Below are 19,515 nucleotides of genomic sequence, written 5' to 3'. Positions count from 1 at the left end.
AATGTGATCCTACGGCACACGGAATGGAAAACTCACCAGTTTAAATGATCGGTGCAAAGACTCCAACTATGAATGAGAATTAGGCTAAGAGAGGAGGAATGACATCATGGGATGACAGAAAGAGTTCAAATAAGAGAAAATTGTTCAAAAAAAATATGGTAATGTTAAGTATGGCAGCCGGGGAGGAAACCTCATTGTCACAGACAGGGTAGCTACATTAGTATATTTCTCATTATAGTCACACCAGTCCTGGCATGTTCCATTATTCATGTGCTTTGTGTCCCAGGACGAGATGCGGGATGCTTTCTCAACACATATTTCAACTGATTCTGTTTTGTCTGTTTGGAGTTTTTTAAACTGTTGGCCGGGCGAACAACCACAGCTCTTGTAGGGACACTGCAAAAAGGACAGTGAATATGCATTTGTTGTTTTTCCAATAAATGCTGCTAGTGTCCAGTATTTAGCAGACATGATCTACAGGATGTGAGACAGTATTACCCGAACCTGCGTATTGAAATGACTGGAGGAAATTCACATCTATTATCCCTTGTCTAATGCAAAATAGACCTATTACAACCTTTAGTCCAATGCATTAGCTTCACAGCACTGTAGCTAAAAGGCCATTCAAGGGCTTGGTCCAATGATTTGTGCTTGGTCAGCTCTGTCTGCAGTCATTTGTAATTGACCTCTGTGGTAAAATAACATCAAATTAGAATGTGGAATGCATTGCTTTATAACTTTAGACATTTAAATTGACCTTGCTATTTTGTCAAGACCTACACTACAGTGAATTTATACCTACTTACACTTGCAAGGTCCCCTCTTCTGTCAAGTTGTACCTACTCCTTTTGTAAACCAATCTGGTGATTGTGTCTGCCTGTTCCCAACACCCTAAGGAGTGTCTTTTTTATCTTGATGTAAGGGCAGTGTGACCATGACCCAAATAGGAAGTAGGCCTCCCTGTCCCTAGGGTTGTCAGCCTCTCAGGTCTGGTGTTGGGCCTGCAGTCTGCCTCTGCTAACTCATTGTCATTCTGTTGTTGGCATGTACTGCTTTTCCAGACAAACATAAATGTCTTGGGAAAGAGTAGCGTTGTTTCTCTCTCAAATGGCCCTCTCAGCTGAAAATTTACCCTAATGAATTCCAAACATAATGATTCCTCTTTACATTCTGACTGCTTTTTATTAATTTCTCTTTACTGCTCAATGTTATGCCCTGTAGCCAGCCAACACAGACACTCAACATGTCCACGTTTACTAAACCCAAACTCAAGGTAACAACCGTGTTTGTCTCACCACTGTGTGCTTTTGTTTGTGTGTGTGTATGTCTGTGTGCCTCTGTGTGTTTCCAAATACACCTGTACTTTTGCACTGCGCAGGAGAGAACGTTCGAGAGCAGGACAGCGGCGATGTTGTTTTGCTGAATAACGGGACGGGGGAATGGCGAGAGGGGAGGGGTGGGAGGCAGCAAGTAGAGAGAGAGAGGGAGAGAGGGAGAGAGAGACGCATGGGCTGGGCTAAGTCTTGGCTTGCTCTCTGTACAGCCTAGCCACTGCAGGGGCAATGCGTCTGTCTGCCGGCGCTGCAGAGAGCTTGAGACTTTGGTTCCTCAATCACTATCAGCCTCTAATGGAGTGTACCACAGACACACAGGCTGCTGCAGACATGTGACGTTGCCACAGACGTAGCCTTTTGATCAGCCGAGATACGTACAAGGAGACCAGAGGATCCCCCGACTAGAGCAAGCTGATGTGTGTATGGTTTGGTTTTGGGATATTTGTCGTCTTGTTTTCATCCTGTCAAACTCTCAATTCAGATCTGTCAAGTCGAAACTGTAATTTGTTTGGGTTAAATTGAATTCCATGAGGATTTGGTAAGTGGCTGGCGGTCTGAATTGTGCATGCGTTTATCTGTTTCTTTTTGCAAAACGGGCTGTAGCTGAGGTCTTAGTTTATACTGAGCCGGGACTATCCTGGCTTACCAGTGAATAGCGTTATGCTTGTACACTCATTATGGAAGAATAGACATGAGCTCATTTTTACTGCATGCATTTTTGTTAGCGTGACATTCTTTGCATGAAAAGGAAACCTGGACTTTGCCTGAAATAAACTGGATGAAGGTACTGATGAGCCTAACCCAGGCATTTCAAAGTGTGAGCCGGTGGGCGTTCCGTGGGAGTTAACAGCATCTCCCCCCCCCATTTGTTAGTTTGCATGCATCTAGAGGCCTGCTCGTTATCGGCCTCATTGGGACAGTCAGTGACTGACTAGTTGGCCGGCCTGAGAGGAGCCTCTCTCGGCCCTGTGATGCCAGGCCAAGACCCGGCGAATATTCAGACATCGCAGAGTTTGCCAGGTCCCACGCTCTCATTAGTGCTTCTTTGTAAACCTGATATTGAGGTCGTTGAGCATTGACAGACCCCATTCATGTAAAAATCCAGTTTCAATATGTATCTCATACTGTTTTTAACACCTTTAGTCAGTTATTCACTGTGAACACGCGCTCTGCCACTTGTTAAAGGCTACTGACGTCAAAAACCTTGAAATCTTGGGCAAACAACTGGAGATTAAGACATAGCCTAGATTATATGCTTCATCATACTTCATCTAACCAGAGTGTGACAGGCTATATATCATTTCTGATCTCTATCTGAAGGACAGTGATTGTTTTTGTTTCTTTGAACAATGGAATGAAGTTGAAGTATGAAATATATGTATAGAGAGAAAGAAAAGTGCATTTTTTCACTGACTCATTGCAATACCAGTAGCAGTGTTTTGTCTCCTTATGTCTCACACTTTGAAAATTTCTGGCTTAACCTATAATTCAGGCATGTTCTGAAAAATAGGCTCAATCAGTGGGCTCATGTTTGCAGTTTGGTGTGAAGCTTTTTACATCACTGGTCATGTGACACAGGGTGTCGACTAGGGCTTATTATCACAACTTGTACGCAAGATTGCAGAGTAATTCGAATTACTACAAATTTAAACTTGTGCTTTTAATGGGCAAGTATCGTAGTAGTTTCTCATTAATTTAGATATATTGTATGAAAATTCCTCAGTGGGTGTGACTGCTTAAATGAAGTCTTTCCTCATGAAATATGCTTCTGGCCATGTTGTAAAGCCAAAGGTAATGACAGTCAAGCTGCGGGGCGTGCAAAGTTCAATACAAGGAAGGGGGAAAGAGGCATTGTTGCTCTTGAATAGGCTCGCCTTGTCCCGTGGGACTCTCCCATTTCCTGTAAATTCCTTTAGCTTCTATCCTCCCAGTATGGCGTCACCGTGACCCCTCTCCATAACAGATGGTTCACCATAGTAACTGGGAGTCGGTATGTGAATTACTTCATCCAATTCTCTATGGACCTCTGACAAGGCGTCCAGAATAGGCCGATGCAATATATTCATCTACTGGAAAGATGCAGAGCTCCCCGGGAAAGAGCCTGATGTCCGGGTGTAGCCTCGCTTCATCGTTACAACTACACCCAAGATTGGTTTACTTACTTAGCTAACTAGCTTCCATTTATTGGATGGTTGCATTCATCATTTATAAGACTGATGTGAGGTTTAGCCCTCTGCAATCAGCAGGAGTGACTTTCAGACTACAGTTCAGTCTTAACTTGGAATTTAACCTCCCGATTCCCACCTTGGGTAATGCACTTCATTTTGAAGTTATAGTCTAACTTCTGTCCTGTTAGCCTGGTTGTAGAAACTGACATCCTCAACAGATAGGTCTATCAAGGAGTCAGATGATCTATCCTTTCGTCCAGATGTATCTACTCCAACCTCCTCAAAATGTCCCTAGTCAAAGTAGCCAAACTCATAAACCTTAGAGAGTGTTCTGGACCAGGATAGCATTTAGTTGTCTAGCTATAGCTGTAGCACGAACATCGATTTGTTGATACCAGTAAGCCATCACAGACCTAGGTAGAAGCTCTCAAATGAATTATCCAGGTCATTTGCGTAGTGTGTGGGCAATGACTTTAATGGACTGCATCAATACCCATTGTCCTCCATACGTCCGCCCACACACTTGTGTGTTTTATCTCTTGGCAGAGCAGGTTTTCTCTGAACACTTAGAGGCAGCATGAGAGGCACACAGAGCCTCTATAAATACCCTATCTGTGGCATGGCTCTCTGAGAAAAGCCTGATTCTGAGCAGAGAGTGGGAAAAGATGGATGGCCAATTCACAGCGCAGCCTTGGTTGTCAAATCAGCTCAAGGAATACTCTTATCCCTCTACAAAACCCAGAAAGAACTTACCTCATCGTGAAAAATCGTTGCACTGTGCGAGTTGCGCTCTTCTGCATTCTTAAGCTAGGGCAGTTCAGAAAGCTGGTCAGACAACGGGGACAAAGAAGGGCATCACACATGAAGAAGAGGGATCACACACTACCTGATTCTATCAAAAACACGTTCCCATTCATTCAGAACAGTGTAAATACATTTACAAAATATCTGTTCTGTCGGTTCTTACTTCATGGGACAGAAGCTGCAGTTTACATTTACCTTACAAATGTATTTGTAAGGTAAATGTAAACGCCATTACAAGAATAACACTGATGAGGAATTTTGTATGAAACTTCTTTCATTTAGAAAAGAATATAACAAAAAAATACTTTGTTTGTTATGTTCTTTTCTATCATTATATTGGTGTGCTGCTTTCTTTCAACTCGAACTCTGATCATTGAAGTCCTACAAAGTAGCCTTTTGAAAGAAGTGCACCTGTTTCTATTTTGTACTTCTTTCATTTAGTTTGCAATTGCATACTTATGTGGACTGATCCAGGCATGTTGCCATTTTGTAACATTTTATGACATTTATTCTTCCAAAAGAAATTGTAAAGCAATCAGGAGTCGTTGAACTTTTTCACTTTGATGTCATGCGTGAATGAGGGCCAGAGTAAAAATTTTAGAAGACCTAGTAACATACCAGACAGTTTCTGCTGTTGGCCAATCACAAAATTCGAAATAACCAATAGTTTACAGATAATTTAGTTTTCGCTCATTCACATACAGAGAAGGGCATCCGCAGTGTCCTGTCGAGAATTTGTAATTTGCCGTTTCTCTGGCTGTAAAAGCCGGACTTTGAAAGACCGGTGACTTTCAGAATCATTGGCAGCTGGCATCTATTCAAAATTCCCTCCCAACATTAGAACTGAATGAGCCTGGAAGAAAGGGAGCAAGGGTTACACGAACACAGCAATCCTTGGATCGGAAGCTTCCGGTACTGCTGGCTAATATCAGTATGTGTGGGTGCTTGTTGGAGAGAGTAGAAAAAAAACCCCCGACGGAGGCAGCAGTAAGATGAAGAGAGAGTTGTTATCTTCTGATGCAAATTGGGAAGAAGTGCTATCAGCAGTTGCAGATGTACTGTATTTAGGCGCGTCAAATGGGCCTACGCACTCTATCTACTATGAGGCAAATTAGGACTTTTCTTTTTTAGATATATTCAAGTCAATGAATACAGTCCATTCTAATTGCTTCCCTTTTTACATTTGAGCTTATAGGGTAAAACTATTCCACCTTAAAGACACTGCTGTTTTAACAGTGAGTTGATAGAATCTCACGTGGTTGTAAAATGTGCTGTGTCACTGCAGTAACTCAACAGCACACATCTACTGTTTAATTGCAGCCCAACTGGTACTTTTTGTCTTTTCAAAGGGCAAGATGTGAGATTTATCATAATTCTACTGTAACAGAGAGGGAGAAGTTTAATGGACTTGGGATTTGATATTTGATTGCTTTTAAGTAAATGCAATTTTACAGCTAATGTCACTCATTATAAAAAAAATGAGAAAATATATACAGCTGCTGAAGACTATCATCGTTCTTGGTGTCCTCTGAAAGTTTGTAATCGGGGTTGCCGATAGAAAAATAGCTGTTGTGTCGTTACAGTTGGTTTTAATGTCAGGCCTTGTATTGGTCAGAGGAAGTGTCAGTCAGTCTGTCCCACTTAGGCTGACATTACTGTCCAGAACGGGGCTGAGGTCGCTTAAATCCCTGAGATGATGTAAGCCCTCGGTGATCTGGGGCAAGAGTTGGGGAATAGGTTGGGGGAGGGGGATGCTAGCTTTCGTTCTGGCCTATCACTTTTGTCAGGCGGTGTGCTGATGCCGGTAATCAGCTTATACACAGCAATACTACTATAATGTTTTTTTTCTGGATCTGCTTTGAGATTTCAACTGATACACGTTGGACTCCGTTTTTTGGGGTCGCACTAAACCTCCTATCCCATTGGATAGCATACTGGTGTAAAAGGGTGTGGCCTGCTTGTCTGGAAAAAGCTAATGGTGCCTCTGGGGACCAAAGCATCTCCCTCCTCTGGCTGTGCTGAATGGGACGCCGCCGCTGCACTGCTGACTCCACTAATCCTCCCATTAAGCCTAGAGATGGACCATTCTACTGTCTCACATCCATCCATCCCTCTTTGTCTCACTGTCTGTCACGGCAACAAAAAGCCACGTTCATCTGACAGCCCCCCCCCACCACCTCCCATCCCGCACTCCTTTTGGGCATTAACTGTTAGGCTGACAGGCTGACTGTGCTGTTTAGTCTGGGGTTTGGCTGACCTTGGCTGGGTCAGGCAGATCAATCTCTCTCTTTCTGTCTGTCTCTGCTGATGTGCACAGTCTGGCAAACGTAGGGGAAACAAATTCTTGTTTACAGTGTGTAATATGGTGATCATGTGCTCTAAATTCCTCATTGGTGCAAGCCACCTAACAACCATATGGTAAAAGTCACTATATCTTTTAATTATTTGCATTGATTTGAATTTCAGTTTCAGTTGATATTTATTCACACATCATGACAACTGCTTGGCCAAGATTAGTGGTTCTCCCCCCCCTAACATGAATGGCAGTGTGTGGAGATATTGATCAGTAAATCATAATGCCTTCCAGTGACTTGACTTACTGTTTGGGGCTCTTCTCCTCTGCCATGCTGTTGTGTCATTTCTTCTGTCTTTACTAGCTGCTATTCAGACTGTGCTGCCCATGCTTTGTTCATTGCCCGGTTCCCAGAAGCTAAGCCAATCTGGATGCCAGTACGAAGTCATGTTTAGTACCGCTTCAACGGGGTTGCTAGCTGGCCATTCCCACAGTTTGGGGCTACGGTGGTCATGGGATAAGAGGCATGGCGGACAGAGAAGCTGACTGCAGCGATCCCATTGTTGTGTGAAGCCTGGTGACTGTTCAGATGCATGTGGAATTTCCGCCCCCACCCCGTTTGGCATTTTAGTGTTTCAGCTGCTAGCCCCATGGCCACTCGGCTTGAGGCAGGATGGGGGATTGTTGTTTGGACAACCAGCCTTGTCCCTTTTATATCCTGCCTCATAGTTCCATGCCCAGTTTCTGTGCTAGGAGCTGGTGTAGTAGTTAAGGGGCCTGGCTCTGGAGCCACATGTGCTCTAGTCTGTACATAATCCCCCTAAAACTTTCTCTCCTTTCTTCCTTCCTTTCTTTTGACTCCAACATTGCTGTGCTTTGAGGTGTGAAGAAGGCCTGGTAAAATTGGAAGTGATCTTATCAGGGAAAATAGAAATGTCAAGAGTTTGAAGAGTAGCATATGTGAGCTCATCTGCCGTTGGATAGTATCTGTGAATAGTCTGGTATCTGAGAACAATTGCGCTTCATAGTTGTAAATAAGAAGATGGGAAGATTGCTGAATATAACCTCTGTGAGCGATGCCTACGTTGCCATAGCAATCTCTATTGGGACTTAGTGAAAGAAATGCATTCATTAGACAAGCCTATTCAAACACATACAGCAGGAGCCATCTGATATAGTCTCTAGACAAGATGGCTTGTCTGAATTTTCCTTTTATTTAGTTTATTCTCATAAAATTGTCAATATTTGGGCAGCTTGACATTAAGTCGTCCAAGTAAACGTGTGTTTTTTAGATTCATTTCAGGTGCTGTTATGCACAAAGCTGCCATTCCAAAGGTTTTGATGAAGCTTTTCTCTCGTTTGCTCCCCAGAAAATGGACACCACTGGGGTTAAAGTGCTGGAGACAGCCGACGACATCCAGGAGCGCCGGCAGCAGGTGCTGGACCGCTATCGGCGCTTCAAGGACCTGTCGCTGGTGCGGCGGCAGAAGCTGGAGGACTCGTACCGGTTTCAGTTCTTCCGTCGCGATGCCGAAGAGCTGGAGAAGTGGATCCAGGAGAAGCTGCAGATCGCCTCCGACGAGAACTACAAGGACCCCTCAAATCTGCAGGTTTGACCGCCTCGGCTCCATGTTTTCATAGTTCACGGTGTAAATCTGCCTTAGTGCAAAGTTTAACCCTGTGTGACACTTGACTAGTCATATATACCGGCTACAGCAGACATTTTATGATTTGTAAGGCCTCCCTTCTGCCTTTCCTTCCCACAGGGCAAGCTACAGAAACATCAGGCCTTTGAAGCTGAAGTTCAGGCCAATGCTGGGGCCATCATCAAACTGGACGATACCGGAAACCTCATGATCAGCGAGGGCCACTTTGCCTCCGAGACCATCCGAGTAAGACTCCCACACTGATGCAGACACGGTCACTGTATTTTGTACAATCGGTGTACAATAACATCCTGAACACCCATCGTGGGATGGTTTGCAAAGCATTCAAACAATCCCTTTACTGTATAACTACTACTGATGGGTTAAATGGCCACCCAGCGTCATGGCTGAAAGGGACCAAGGGCAAGACACAACACAGAATTCATAATTAGATTTCATCATTTAGAAGCCTACAATATCTCACAGGCAAATAGGAACTCACACACACACACACACACACACACACACACACACACAGAGCTTACCTGGGTTTATCTGAATATGCTGCCCCCGGTTAACCCCCTTCCGTCTGATTCAGTCCTACACGCCTTACCGGACACAACAGAGACCCATAGTTAAAAGTGTCAATTCGGCTGAGTATCTTCAAGTAGGTGCTTGGCTGCTGTGGACAAATCTTGACTCTTGAGTGCTGTGGAAAGCCTTTCAGATATAGCTCTTCTCAATTAGCTGTTCCTTTCTTACAGTTTCGTTGTAAGGAAGTTGACTGAAAAGAGATTTTTTTATCGCATGCAATGTGTTGAAGAGAGAAAATATTGCTTTATTCCTTTGCCCTTCCTCTCCTCTTTCCTCTTACTTTTTCTTACTCATGTTTGCTCAACTCCCTGCCCCCCCCCCCCCAACCTTATCTTTCCCTCCTTTTGTGGAGCAGACTCGTCTGGAGGAGCTGCATCGCCTGTGGGACCTCCTCCTGCAGAGGACCAAGGAGAAGGGCATGCGTCTGCTGCAGGCCCAGAAACTGGTGCAGTACCTGCGCGAGTGTGAAGATGCCCTTGACTGGATCAGTGACAAGGTCAGAACCACATTGGCAGGATATACCACAAGCAAACAAAAATCAGTAAATTGTGTGTAAAGTTTAGATAAAATAAGTCGCTACTATTAGAATGAACAAATTAAGATTTAACTATATTTCAGAGGGATAAATGGATATTTTTGCTAGCAGTTAGCTTTCCACATTGAAACTAAATGGCACTGAGAGCTGCAGTAACAAGCTGGCCAGTGGCTAGTGGTTGCCATTAGTTTGAATGAGGCATGCAAATAATGCTAATGATTTCAATTAATACTGATAGAAACTTATGCCCGCAATTCCCTTTATTATTGCCATTGTTATTATTATTTTTTTTAGTCAGTAGTGGACAGTTGTAGCCCACTGGGATGGGACTGGGGGTAGGACTGGGTGGTGGGGTGGATTGGGAGGATGAGTAGGAGAGATCAGGGGGTTTGGAAAGGGGAGGGCAGTTTTATATTTTGTGTATTATATGATGATCTTGTATTATGTATACCAGAACCTTTTGAAAATTCAATAAAGAGATGTTTAAAAAAAAAAAGAAACTTATGCCCGCCATTGACAAGTGGCTAGTAAAGACTAAAACCTAAAATGTCATGGTACCCCTTTAAATGACCAATTGCAAGTGAAATTTAAGTTCAGCGTATTACTAATCTTAAAAGGTAGCATTGCATAAATATTTGCATGAAAGTACTTGTGACCCAAAGCCTTTGGGATTGGCCTCAACATTGGCGTTCCTCCACCTCCATATTTAGGAGGCCATGGCCACCTCAGAGGAACTGGGTCAGGACCTGGAGCACGTGGAGCTACTCCAGAAGAAGTTCGAGGAGTTCCAGACCGACCTGGCGGCCCACGAGGAGCGAGTCAACGAGGTCAATCAGCTCGCCGCCAAACTGACCCAGGAAGCCCACCCCGAGCTCGAGCTGATAGTCCGCAAGCAGGACGAGGTCAACACCGCCTGGCAGCGCCTCAAGGGCCTGGCCCAGCAGAGACAGGGCAAGCTGTTTGGAGCTGCTGAGGTGCAGCGCTTCAACAGGTAACTGGCATGTGGACAGCCTGTGTACATGGAAATGGGTTGAGTGATGTACTTGAGGGGCCTATAAGTAATTGCGTTTGATTCCAACAACAGGGACGTGGATGAGACCATCAGCTGGATCAAGGAGAAGGAGCAGCTGATGGCCTCTGACGACTTTGGCCGTGACCTGGCCAGCGTACAGGCCCTGCTGCGCAAACACGAGGGCCTGGAGAGAGACCTGGCTGCTCTGGAAGACAAGGCAGGACACCTGATGCTTTACAGTTACCAAGCATGTACAGTACAAAACAATCATCAAGTTAAAAGATGCTGACTTCCTTTTGTCTCTCCCCCTCTCTCTTCTTCCTCCTCCTCCAATCAGGTGAACACCCTCGGCGGCGACGCGGAGCGCCTGCAGCAGACACATCCCCAGAACGCCTCCCAGATCCACCTGAAGAAGGACGAGCTCATCACCAACTGGGAGCAGATCCGCACTCTGGCCGCTGAGCGCCACACCCGCCTGAACGACTCCTACCGGTACGCCACCAGACAACACTGCTTGATGATGAGCTGTAAATACACCGTCCGCTGGGTGTTTTCAGTGTCGCTTGGACCATAAATCAGATGTGCAATTCAGAAAGTAGTCATCATCATGCTATGAGGCGGGTGGGGGCGAGGCACGCGATCTGTATGGCTGCCAACTTTCAAGCCTTTATTTGAATAAAGGCTTGAAAGCACAAGATCAGTGCGCAAAAATTCATGCTGCAATACAGTAAATTTATGCCCCATCTTGTGATTGTGTGGCTAAAAATCCTTGAACAAAATATTTATGTGCAGTTGTTTTGCACTCACTATTATGATCCTGTGGTTGCAAATCCAGTTTATCCTGTGGCCTGTTTGTTGTATATACAGAATAATAAGTTCAATCAGTGCTCAGATCGGCATACACACATTACTACAATGTAACTAGTGTAATTTGTGACAGTTTATAAAATTTAAGGTAGCCTTCAGGGTGTCTCCAACTCCTTCAAAAGTAATATAAAATATTGTAAATCCAGTTGTCTAAATTCAAGGCCTTAAAAGGTCTTAAATATGGTTGAACGGTGCCTTTCAGTCATATATGTTCACATGTATTACCAGTAGCCGCTTGCTCCTGCCCTCTTCTGACAGTCTTTCCGGTCCACTTCTAGGCTGCAGCGTTTCACCGCCGACTTTAGGGACCTGACCAGCTGGGTGACGGAGATGAAGGCCCTGATCAATGCTGACGAGCTGGCCAACGACGTGGCTGGAGCTGAGGCTCTGCTGGACCGCCACCAGGAGCACAAGGTACAGCTCACTTCCCCCCGTCACTCGGCTTTTAGCCTGCGTCCTTGAATATCAGCCTTTAAAAGCCAAATACAAAATGAAACGCAAGATTTATCTCACATGTTGATTTGTGTTGATGATGAACAGGAGTTGAAATTGGAGAAAACATTTTCAAGTTGATCAGGCGATGTTTTAGTAAGTGTGTTTATCCTGTGTTGACCAGGGAGAGATTGATGCCCACGAGGACAGCTTCAGAGCCACTGATGAAGCCGGCCAGGCCTTGCTCAATACAAGCCACTATGCCTCTGAGGAGGTCAAGGAGAAGGTAGGACTGCCAGAACACTTATATATATATTATCTATAATATTGCTGATTTTCTTTCTCCACCATGAGTGGATTCAGTTTTAACCTGCTGTGTTGTGTTGTGTTGTGTTGTGTTGTGTAGCTGGGCATCCTGTCAGAGGAGAAGGAGTCTCTGCTGGAGCTGTGGGAGGTTCGCAGGCAGCAGTATGAGCAGTGCATGGACTTGCAGCTCTTCTACAGGGACACTGAACAAGTGGACAACTGGATGAGCAAACAAGAGGTAACCTCACTTACCAACACACACACTTAACACCTCTTCACATGTCCTGCATACACCTGAACAAATAAAGGAAATGGCATATCATTTTACAGACTGTACACAGCTCTGATATGCCACATGGAATAAATTGCCCTGATGCTTACTGACTAGTAGGTGTGATTTACCAGTTTTTCATGTTGACTGATTGTATGTTCGTGTGTATAGGCTTTCCTTCTGAACGAGGACCTCGGTGACTCCCTGGACAGTGTAGAGGCCTTGCTGAAGAAACACGAGGACTTTGAGAAGTCGCTCAGCGCTCAGGAAGAGAAGATCACTGTAAGTTATTCCAGTCATTTCTCCTCCTCCTCCTGATTACTGCACTGTCTTGAAATAGAATGTAACCTTTAATGTTTCGACGACCTTTGATCTCTCTAGGCCCTGGATGAGTTCGCTACCAAACTAATCCAGAACAACCACTATGCCAAAGAAGACGTGGCTACCCGCAGAGATGCTGTAAGTACCACTGTCAACTCCCTGCACTTCCATAAACTTTACTACCTCAAACATTTGACTACCCCAAATATTGAGTATGTGAGCATTGATGCTTAAGGCAGCCAGCATCATTTGTCATTTCTTTGAATGTAAACTTAAAATGTAATATGTTCTGTTTTCTTTTGAATCCCTATAGCTGCTCAACCGTCGCAACGCCCTGCATGACCGCGCTCAGTCTCGCCGTGCCGCCCTGGAGGACTCCTTCCACCTGCAGCAGTTCTTCAGGGACTCTGATGAGCTCAAGAGCTGGATCAACGAGAAGATGAAGACTGCCACTGATGAGGCCTACAAGGTAGGTCCCTGCCTTAACAAGAATTCAAACGAGAAGAAAGCTAGAAAGGCAGAATTTACAAACACTGATAGTCTTTCAACATCTTCACATTGTGCTTGTTGTTTATATCTGTCCCATTGCCCACCCTCTGTGCCTCCTCTCTCTCTCTACCACAGGACCCCTCCAACCTGCAGGGCAAGGTGCAGAAGCACCAAGCCTTCGAAGCGGAACTGTCTGCTAACCAGAGCCGCATCGACGCCCTGCAGAAGTCCGGCCAGGAGCTGCTGGATGGAAAGCATTACGCCTCAGATGAGGTGGCTGGCCGCATGGAGGAAGTCAGCTCCCAGTGGAAGAAGCTGCTAGAGGCCACTGAGCTCAAAGGTACTGTCAGGAAATCTTTTTCATAAGATTAATGAATATATCGGCATAGCACAAGCGGTGCCCACTTTTTGAAACTGAAGTGGTATGAGGCGCAGTCCCATACAATGTAGAGAGGCTTATTTACAGAAAAAGCTGTTAAAATTTGTCATGAATCAAAATTACTTAAAATGCAAAGTGTGCGATGACTAAACAAATTTGCGAGATAGTTTGTCAAATCAAATCAAATCAAGTATGGAAGCAAAAGTGTGTCAGATTAGAATAAAGGTTGGGGTTGAAAATAAAGAGAATGAAAACACGGAATTTACGTGATAGTATTGGCTAGTTGGAAAGAGAAGAAGTACACTTCAAGCAAATGGATAGTATTGGATTAAAAAAAGAAAAAAAAAATTGTTGATGTAAATAACAATAGGCCCCTCTACATTATATTCACAGTTTTGGCTGTGATGGTGTAGGCTTAGACTGAAAGACAGAAACCCTTTGATTGTGAACATGTTTTCCAAATCTGTCCCCCAGGCATCAAGCTCCGTGAGGCCAACCAGCAGCAGCAGTTCAACAGGAACGTGGAGGACATCGAGCTGTGGCTGTACGAGGTGGAGGGCCACTTGGCTTCGGACGACTATGGCAAAGACCTGACCAGTGTCCAGAACCTGCAGAAGAAACACGCCCTGCTGGAGGCTGACGTGGCCGCTCACCAGGTACCTAGCTTACCCACAGACACCCACCTAATTGTTTTCCTCCACACAACAGTGGAATAGCAAATTCATAATCTTCTTCTTCTGTGAAACTTTCCCCTCAGGACCGAATTGACGGCATAACAATCCAGGCACGCCAGTTCCAGGAGGCCGGACATTTCGATGCCGACAACATCCGCAAGAAACAGGAGGCTCTGGTGGTGCGTTACGAGGCTCTGCGCGATCCCATGGCCGCCCGCAAGCAGAAGCTGTCCGACTCCCTTCGGCTCCAGCAGCTCTTCAGAGACGTGGAGGACGAGGAGACCTGGATCCGCGAGAAAGAGCCCATCGCTGCCTCTACTAACAGAGGTAGAACTCGGCTTAATCAGTGTCCGGGCCGCTATATTATACAATGCTTAAAAATGGAAGAGCGTGTCCTGCAGTGTATAGTGATTATGCTGAGTATGCTTGGCTTAAATTTCAACTGACCTGTCAGTCAGAAAGCAAAGATGACTTTTGATGAAGCTCTGAAAGTGTTAATCTTGGTCTCTTCCTCAGGCAAAGACCTGATTGGTGTCCAGAACCTCCTGAAGAAGCACCAGGCCCTGCAGGCTGAGATCTCCGGTCATGAGCCTCGCATTAAGGCTGTCACCCAGAAAGGAGAGGCCATGGTTGATGAAGGTAATCCCTTAAATACTAAGCACTGTCTGGCCTGAAATCCCAAATCATTTCATTCACGATTATCTCATATGATTGATCTGAAATCTTACATGAGATGCTGTCAGTAAATGAAATAAGAGGTGGGAATTATCTGTTGACCTTAAAAACAAGCAAAATAGTGTCTCCACACACTAAGCGCCACACATTCATTTGCGGTTCCCAGGCCACTTTGCCGGGGAGGACGTGAAGGCCAAGCTGGGCGAGCTCAACGGACGCTGGGACACCCTGAAGGCCAAGGCCTCCCAGAGGAGACAGGACCTGGAGGACTCTCTGCAGGCCCAGCAGTACTTCGCTGACGCTAACGAAGCCGAGTCCTGGATGAGGGAGAAGGAGCCCATCGTGGGGAGCCCGGACTACGGCAAAGACGAGGACTCTGCCGAGGTACATGAGGGGAATGGAAGTGGGACTCTTTGGCCATGCTTCACGTTCAAATTTCTCCCTTTAATCCTTTGTTTAAATCCCTTATTGCGTGACAAATACAGAGGTATTCAACTCCTTCTCTTCCACAGGCTCTGCTGAAGAAGCACGAGGCCCTCATGTCTGACCTGAGCGCCTATGGCAGCAGCATCCAGTCCCTGAAGGAACAGGCCCAGTCCTGCAGGGTAAAACCAAAACCCTACTTCACCCTTTAGCTCTGGAGGGACAGGGGAGGGATTGTTGGAAGTTTTCATTCCTGTACGCTTAGAGTGAAGTTCAGTCCGTGACACAAATTGTTTGTCTAACCCAACAGCAACAAGTGGCTCCCACCGATGACGAGACCGGAAAGGAACTGGTCTTGGCCTTGTACGACTACCAGGAGAAGAGCCCCCGCGAAGTCACCATGAAGAAGGGCGACATCCTCACCCTGCTCAACAGCACCAACAAGGTACAGAGCTAAAACCACTCACCTTATTCTAGGATCGGCCTGGAGGGTTGACTATCCCAACGCACCCGGAACTCGATTTCATATGATTCCTCCTCCTCCCTGCTGCAGGACTGGTGGAAGGTGGAGGTCAACGATCGCCAGGGCTTCGTCCCCGCCGCCTACGTGAAGAAGCTGGACCCCACCCAGTCCTCCTCCAGGGAGAACCTCCTGGACGAGCAAGGCAGCATCGGTCTGCGCCAAGACCAAATCGACAACCAGTAAGAAAACCCGCCAGTCGCTTCCACTAACTTCTCGTCTTCTAGTACACTTCCCTCCCCGGGGGCGTATCAGTCGACCGATAACCCCTTCAGTCTTTTTCCGCTTTTTTTTAACCCTTCTTCTTTACTTCCATCTAATCTGATCTTCTGCTCTGTTTCGAACGCTAATGACCTTACCCCCTCCCCTCTTTCTTTCTGTCTTTTCTCTCTATTTAACAACTTAACCTTGCGTAACCCACTGCGCAGGCTCGTCACCAAGGAGGCCTGCAGCGTCTCTGTGCGCATGAAGCAGGTGGAAGAGCTGTGAGTAGGAACCAGCGCCCGCCCCCCCCTCTGCGTGTTGTTGTGCTCGTGATACCGCTCCACATCATCAGCCAAGATGTTTTTTTTCCCCCCGCCCCTTTCCCACCCCAAAAGCCCCTCTGTTACGTTCTGTGACTTTTGTCTCCACATCACCCTCATCTTCTATTCGGCAGAGGGATAGAAGTTATCTGCCTTTCCACGCTCCTTTTCATCCCAGGCTTGACCGTGGATGTTATGCTCCGATGAATGTTTCTGTGTCTGTGAAATTTTGTGTATATCATCAGGCTTAAAATGCGCTGTCGTACACAACCATGACATCCCATGTCACAAACAAATCCTCCAATGTTGGGCTTTGATTCATTTTTTCATTTAAAAGGTTATACCAGTGGTTTTCAATCATGGTCCCTGGAGGCCCAAGAGTCTGCAAGTTTGATTCAGCATGATTGAAAACCACTGAGTTATACCATGGCCTGGGAAAATACTTGATTTGTCCAATAAGTCCAGTGTAAGCATAGGCAACTCTGACTCAACGTTTCATCACTATTAAAACAAGTGAAAACTAGCTTAAAGCTGGACTCACCTGGTCCATCCTGCTTATCTGTTAGAATCAATTTAATGGAACAGTGAATTAATTTTAATTGAATTGAATGTTTATCATATTATCGCTGATAACACTGATATTTAGTTTTTTGTTAAATAATTATCACTATTCATCTGTTAATGACAATATTTGATCTTTGCCTGCCTCTACTGTAAAACTCCACATGATGGCGACAAAGCAGTGGAATCAGTAACAACGATAAAAATGAAAAAAAATGTCTCTGAACTTGATACACAGTTACTCCTCTCCACATTACATGAGCAATCATGCATCTTGTCTTTCAAGTTGAACATGCAATAATGGCAGTAGGCATAACCTAGGATCTGTCTTGGAAAACATTTCTTGTTTCGGGGGCATTGAAAGGGTTGGCTAGCTACATTAAACACACCTTTAGACCAGATTCACTGATTGCCAAAAACTGCTAATGTACGTGACAATAAGGCTCGCTACAATAATGTTTGCTAGCTGGCTCACAGCGGTTTTGGACCTAGAAAACTCTCCACTGCCATGTTGCTACTCAGGTTTTTCCTGTTAGCTGAGGTAGTGAAGTAGTGTTTCTGTTGCAAAAGAATCTCAATGGGACAGGAGTGATTATGTGCCTTTCAGAATCAGCAGAGAAATTGAGCTACTGTTGGCAAAAAATTCATTTATTCATTCATTCATTCATTCATTCACTCATTAATTATTCCAGATTCTCTGAAAAATAAATGAACCGTCATTTTTAATCTGTGGAAATAGGCCATGGTATAAGAAGGATAATACCCTATGAAATACACATTAAGTGATTTAAGTAGATTCTGTGATGGCAACTTCTTGGCATTGGCTGGTTCTTGGCATCCATTCAAATCATTTAACATAATTCTCATTGGATATTATTATTAATTTCTTTACATTTCCAATTCATAAAGCTCAAACTGATGACACTAGAGGGGTGTCCATTTCATGACATATGTGCTGTGCATAAGCTCTCCCAACACACAGCGCTGCTGGTCAGTGTAATCATCTCACATGTTAATATTAAAGAGGCCCTCTGTCTCCTTTACAAGGTACGGCACTCTGCTGGAGCTCGGTGAGAAACGCAAAGACATGCTGGAGAAGAGCTGCAAGAAGTTCATGTTGTTCCGCGAGGCCAACGAGCTTCAGCAGTGGATCAACGAGAAGGAGGGCGCCCTCACCAACGAAGAGATGGGCTCTGACCTGGAGCAGGTCGAGGTTCTGCAGAAGAAGTTCGACGACTTCCAGAAGGTAAAATGCCACTTCTGTTTTAGATTTACATTATCAACATCTAGATGGGTCTGAGATGTCCGCAAGTTATTCCAGGAAAATCGGAACTAGTTGGAGAGAATGTAGCTCAGTTTGGTCTGTGCTTCTGTCCAACAAAAAACACTAAAAACACACCAAAAACACTTTATTTTAGGTCTGACACTGTACTGTGTCTACTCTTTTGCATTGTTGAGTTTGACTGGATGTGTCATTTTTTCAAAGTAGTATCTCATAGAAACTGTATGATGTTCTTCCTCTGCACCCACCAGGACCTGAAGGCCAACGAGTCTCGTCTGAGGGACATCAACAAGGTGGCGTCCGAGCTGGAGTCAGAAGGCCTCATGGCTGAGGAGGCCCCCATGGTTCAGGCCCAGGTAAAGTCCACCTCAAGTGAATCAGCTGCTGTATCTGATACTCCTAATAATTTCTATAAAAACTGTATGAATCAGAGATGGAACAAGTTGAGTCTTAAGCAGATTCAGTAGTCACTGGGTGTTTATTTTACAGCAGTGAGTCCATGTGCAGCAATTTTGCAGTTCCGGAAAAATAAAATGGCCAAAATTGTAGGGAAAAAAGGGGGAAAACACCTCTTCAAAACATCTCCAGTTTTTAAAGGTTGGAGCTCCTCCTACAGAGATTAACCAAATTAAATTAATCAATTACCTCACTGTGTGGTTTCCACCTGGTTTACAATATACAAAACATTCTAACATCATTTATCAAATATAACAAGTTGTTCAAGAATATTTGACTGTATATATCCAGTGAGACGGAGGAGACTTTAACAAGTTAGAAATAGAAATATACAAATCTCTGCTTTTTTAAAAGGAATATACAAAATAAATAATCCACTAAATGACAAACTTAAGAACTTAATTGTTGTGGTTACAATAAATTGTTAATTGTTTAGTGAATGAGATGGGTTGAGGTTTGTTCACTTTTTCCCTTGTAAGCCAGCCAATAGACTCACTGTATATAATTAAAAATTCTTGCTTTTGTACTTGCAGCAACAAGAACTGCTTGGCGCAGCTCCTGGCAAGGTTATCAGCATGCTTCTAATTGCCACACATTGTATTTGCCATTTAAGAAATATTTTGAATGTGATGAAAACGAGACGTCTAATGCACTGTCACCACGCTTGTTTCTCGCACAGGATGAAGCCGATTCTAAGAATGCATCTCCATGGAAGGTAAGCCTCATCTAACGCTGACCTGTTTAACCTGTCTGCAGAAAATATATGTGAAGCATTCTGTTGTTGTAGTCTGTTAGACAAAATCGACTTGACAACCTGTCAATCTTGATTTGATACTACCTGTGCATGATTGTGCAGCATTGGGTTGACGTTTGATACTGCAATCATGCCCATTTAATACATTTTACTGGCATGATGGGGCTTTAATGTTACATCTCTTCATGTAAGATG

General features: G+C 44.7%; 1 protein-coding gene across 2 annotated transcripts in view; it reads left to right on the top strand.

Annotated features, from left to right (window-relative positions):
* LOC139645463 (spectrin alpha chain, non-erythrocytic 1-like) overlaps positions 1-19,515 on the top strand; it is a 36,088-nt gene that overhangs the window by 3,491 nt on the left and 13,082 nt on the right. Inside the window, exons 2-26 of one of the 2 annotated variants that reach the window (XM_071521180.1) lie at positions 7,970-8,209; positions 8,366-8,491; positions 9,195-9,335; positions 10,085-10,365; positions 10,459-10,603; positions 10,724-10,878; positions 11,532-11,667; positions 11,870-11,971; positions 12,092-12,229; positions 12,434-12,544; positions 12,644-12,721; positions 12,897-13,052; positions 13,208-13,412; positions 13,926-14,107; positions 14,209-14,452; positions 14,642-14,764; positions 14,967-15,184; positions 15,313-15,405; positions 15,534-15,668; positions 15,777-15,925; positions 16,172-16,228; positions 17,876-18,074; positions 18,362-18,466; positions 19,100-19,132; positions 19,246-19,281. In XM_071521180.1, coding sequence (XP_071377281.1) covers positions 7,973-8,209; positions 8,366-8,491; positions 9,195-9,335; positions 10,085-10,365; positions 10,459-10,603; positions 10,724-10,878; positions 11,532-11,667; positions 11,870-11,971; positions 12,092-12,229; positions 12,434-12,544; positions 12,644-12,721; positions 12,897-13,052; positions 13,208-13,412; positions 13,926-14,107; positions 14,209-14,452; positions 14,642-14,764; positions 14,967-15,184; positions 15,313-15,405; positions 15,534-15,668; positions 15,777-15,925; positions 16,172-16,228; positions 17,876-18,074; positions 18,362-18,466; positions 19,100-19,132; positions 19,246-19,281 — 3,585 coding nt within the window. In that variant the 5' untranslated portion in view covers positions 7,970-7,972. Of the gene's footprint in view, positions 1-7,966; positions 8,210-8,365; positions 8,492-9,194; positions 9,336-10,084; positions 10,366-10,458; positions 10,604-10,723; positions 10,879-11,531; positions 11,668-11,869; positions 11,972-12,091; positions 12,230-12,433; positions 12,545-12,643; positions 12,722-12,896; positions 13,053-13,207; positions 13,413-13,925; positions 14,108-14,208; positions 14,453-14,641; positions 14,765-14,966; positions 15,185-15,312; positions 15,406-15,533; positions 15,669-15,776; positions 15,926-16,171; positions 16,229-17,875; positions 18,075-18,361; positions 18,467-19,099; positions 19,133-19,245; positions 19,282-19,515 lie in introns of those variants that run through there. The other variant, XM_071521181.1, reaches the window with a different exon arrangement.

The sequence above is a fragment of the Centroberyx affinis genome, unplaced genomic scaffold, assembly GCF_046629955.1.
Source record: "Centroberyx affinis isolate AG114_WGS23_722 - 3 ecotype Tasmania unplaced genomic scaffold, CSIRO-AGI_Caff_v1 ptg000866l_1, whole genome shotgun sequence".
NCBI lineage: Eukaryota > Metazoa > Chordata > Actinopteri > Beryciformes > Berycidae > Centroberyx > Centroberyx affinis.
The sequence above is the reverse complement of the archived record's forward strand: the minus strand, read 5'-3'. Positions and strand labels throughout refer to the sequence as shown.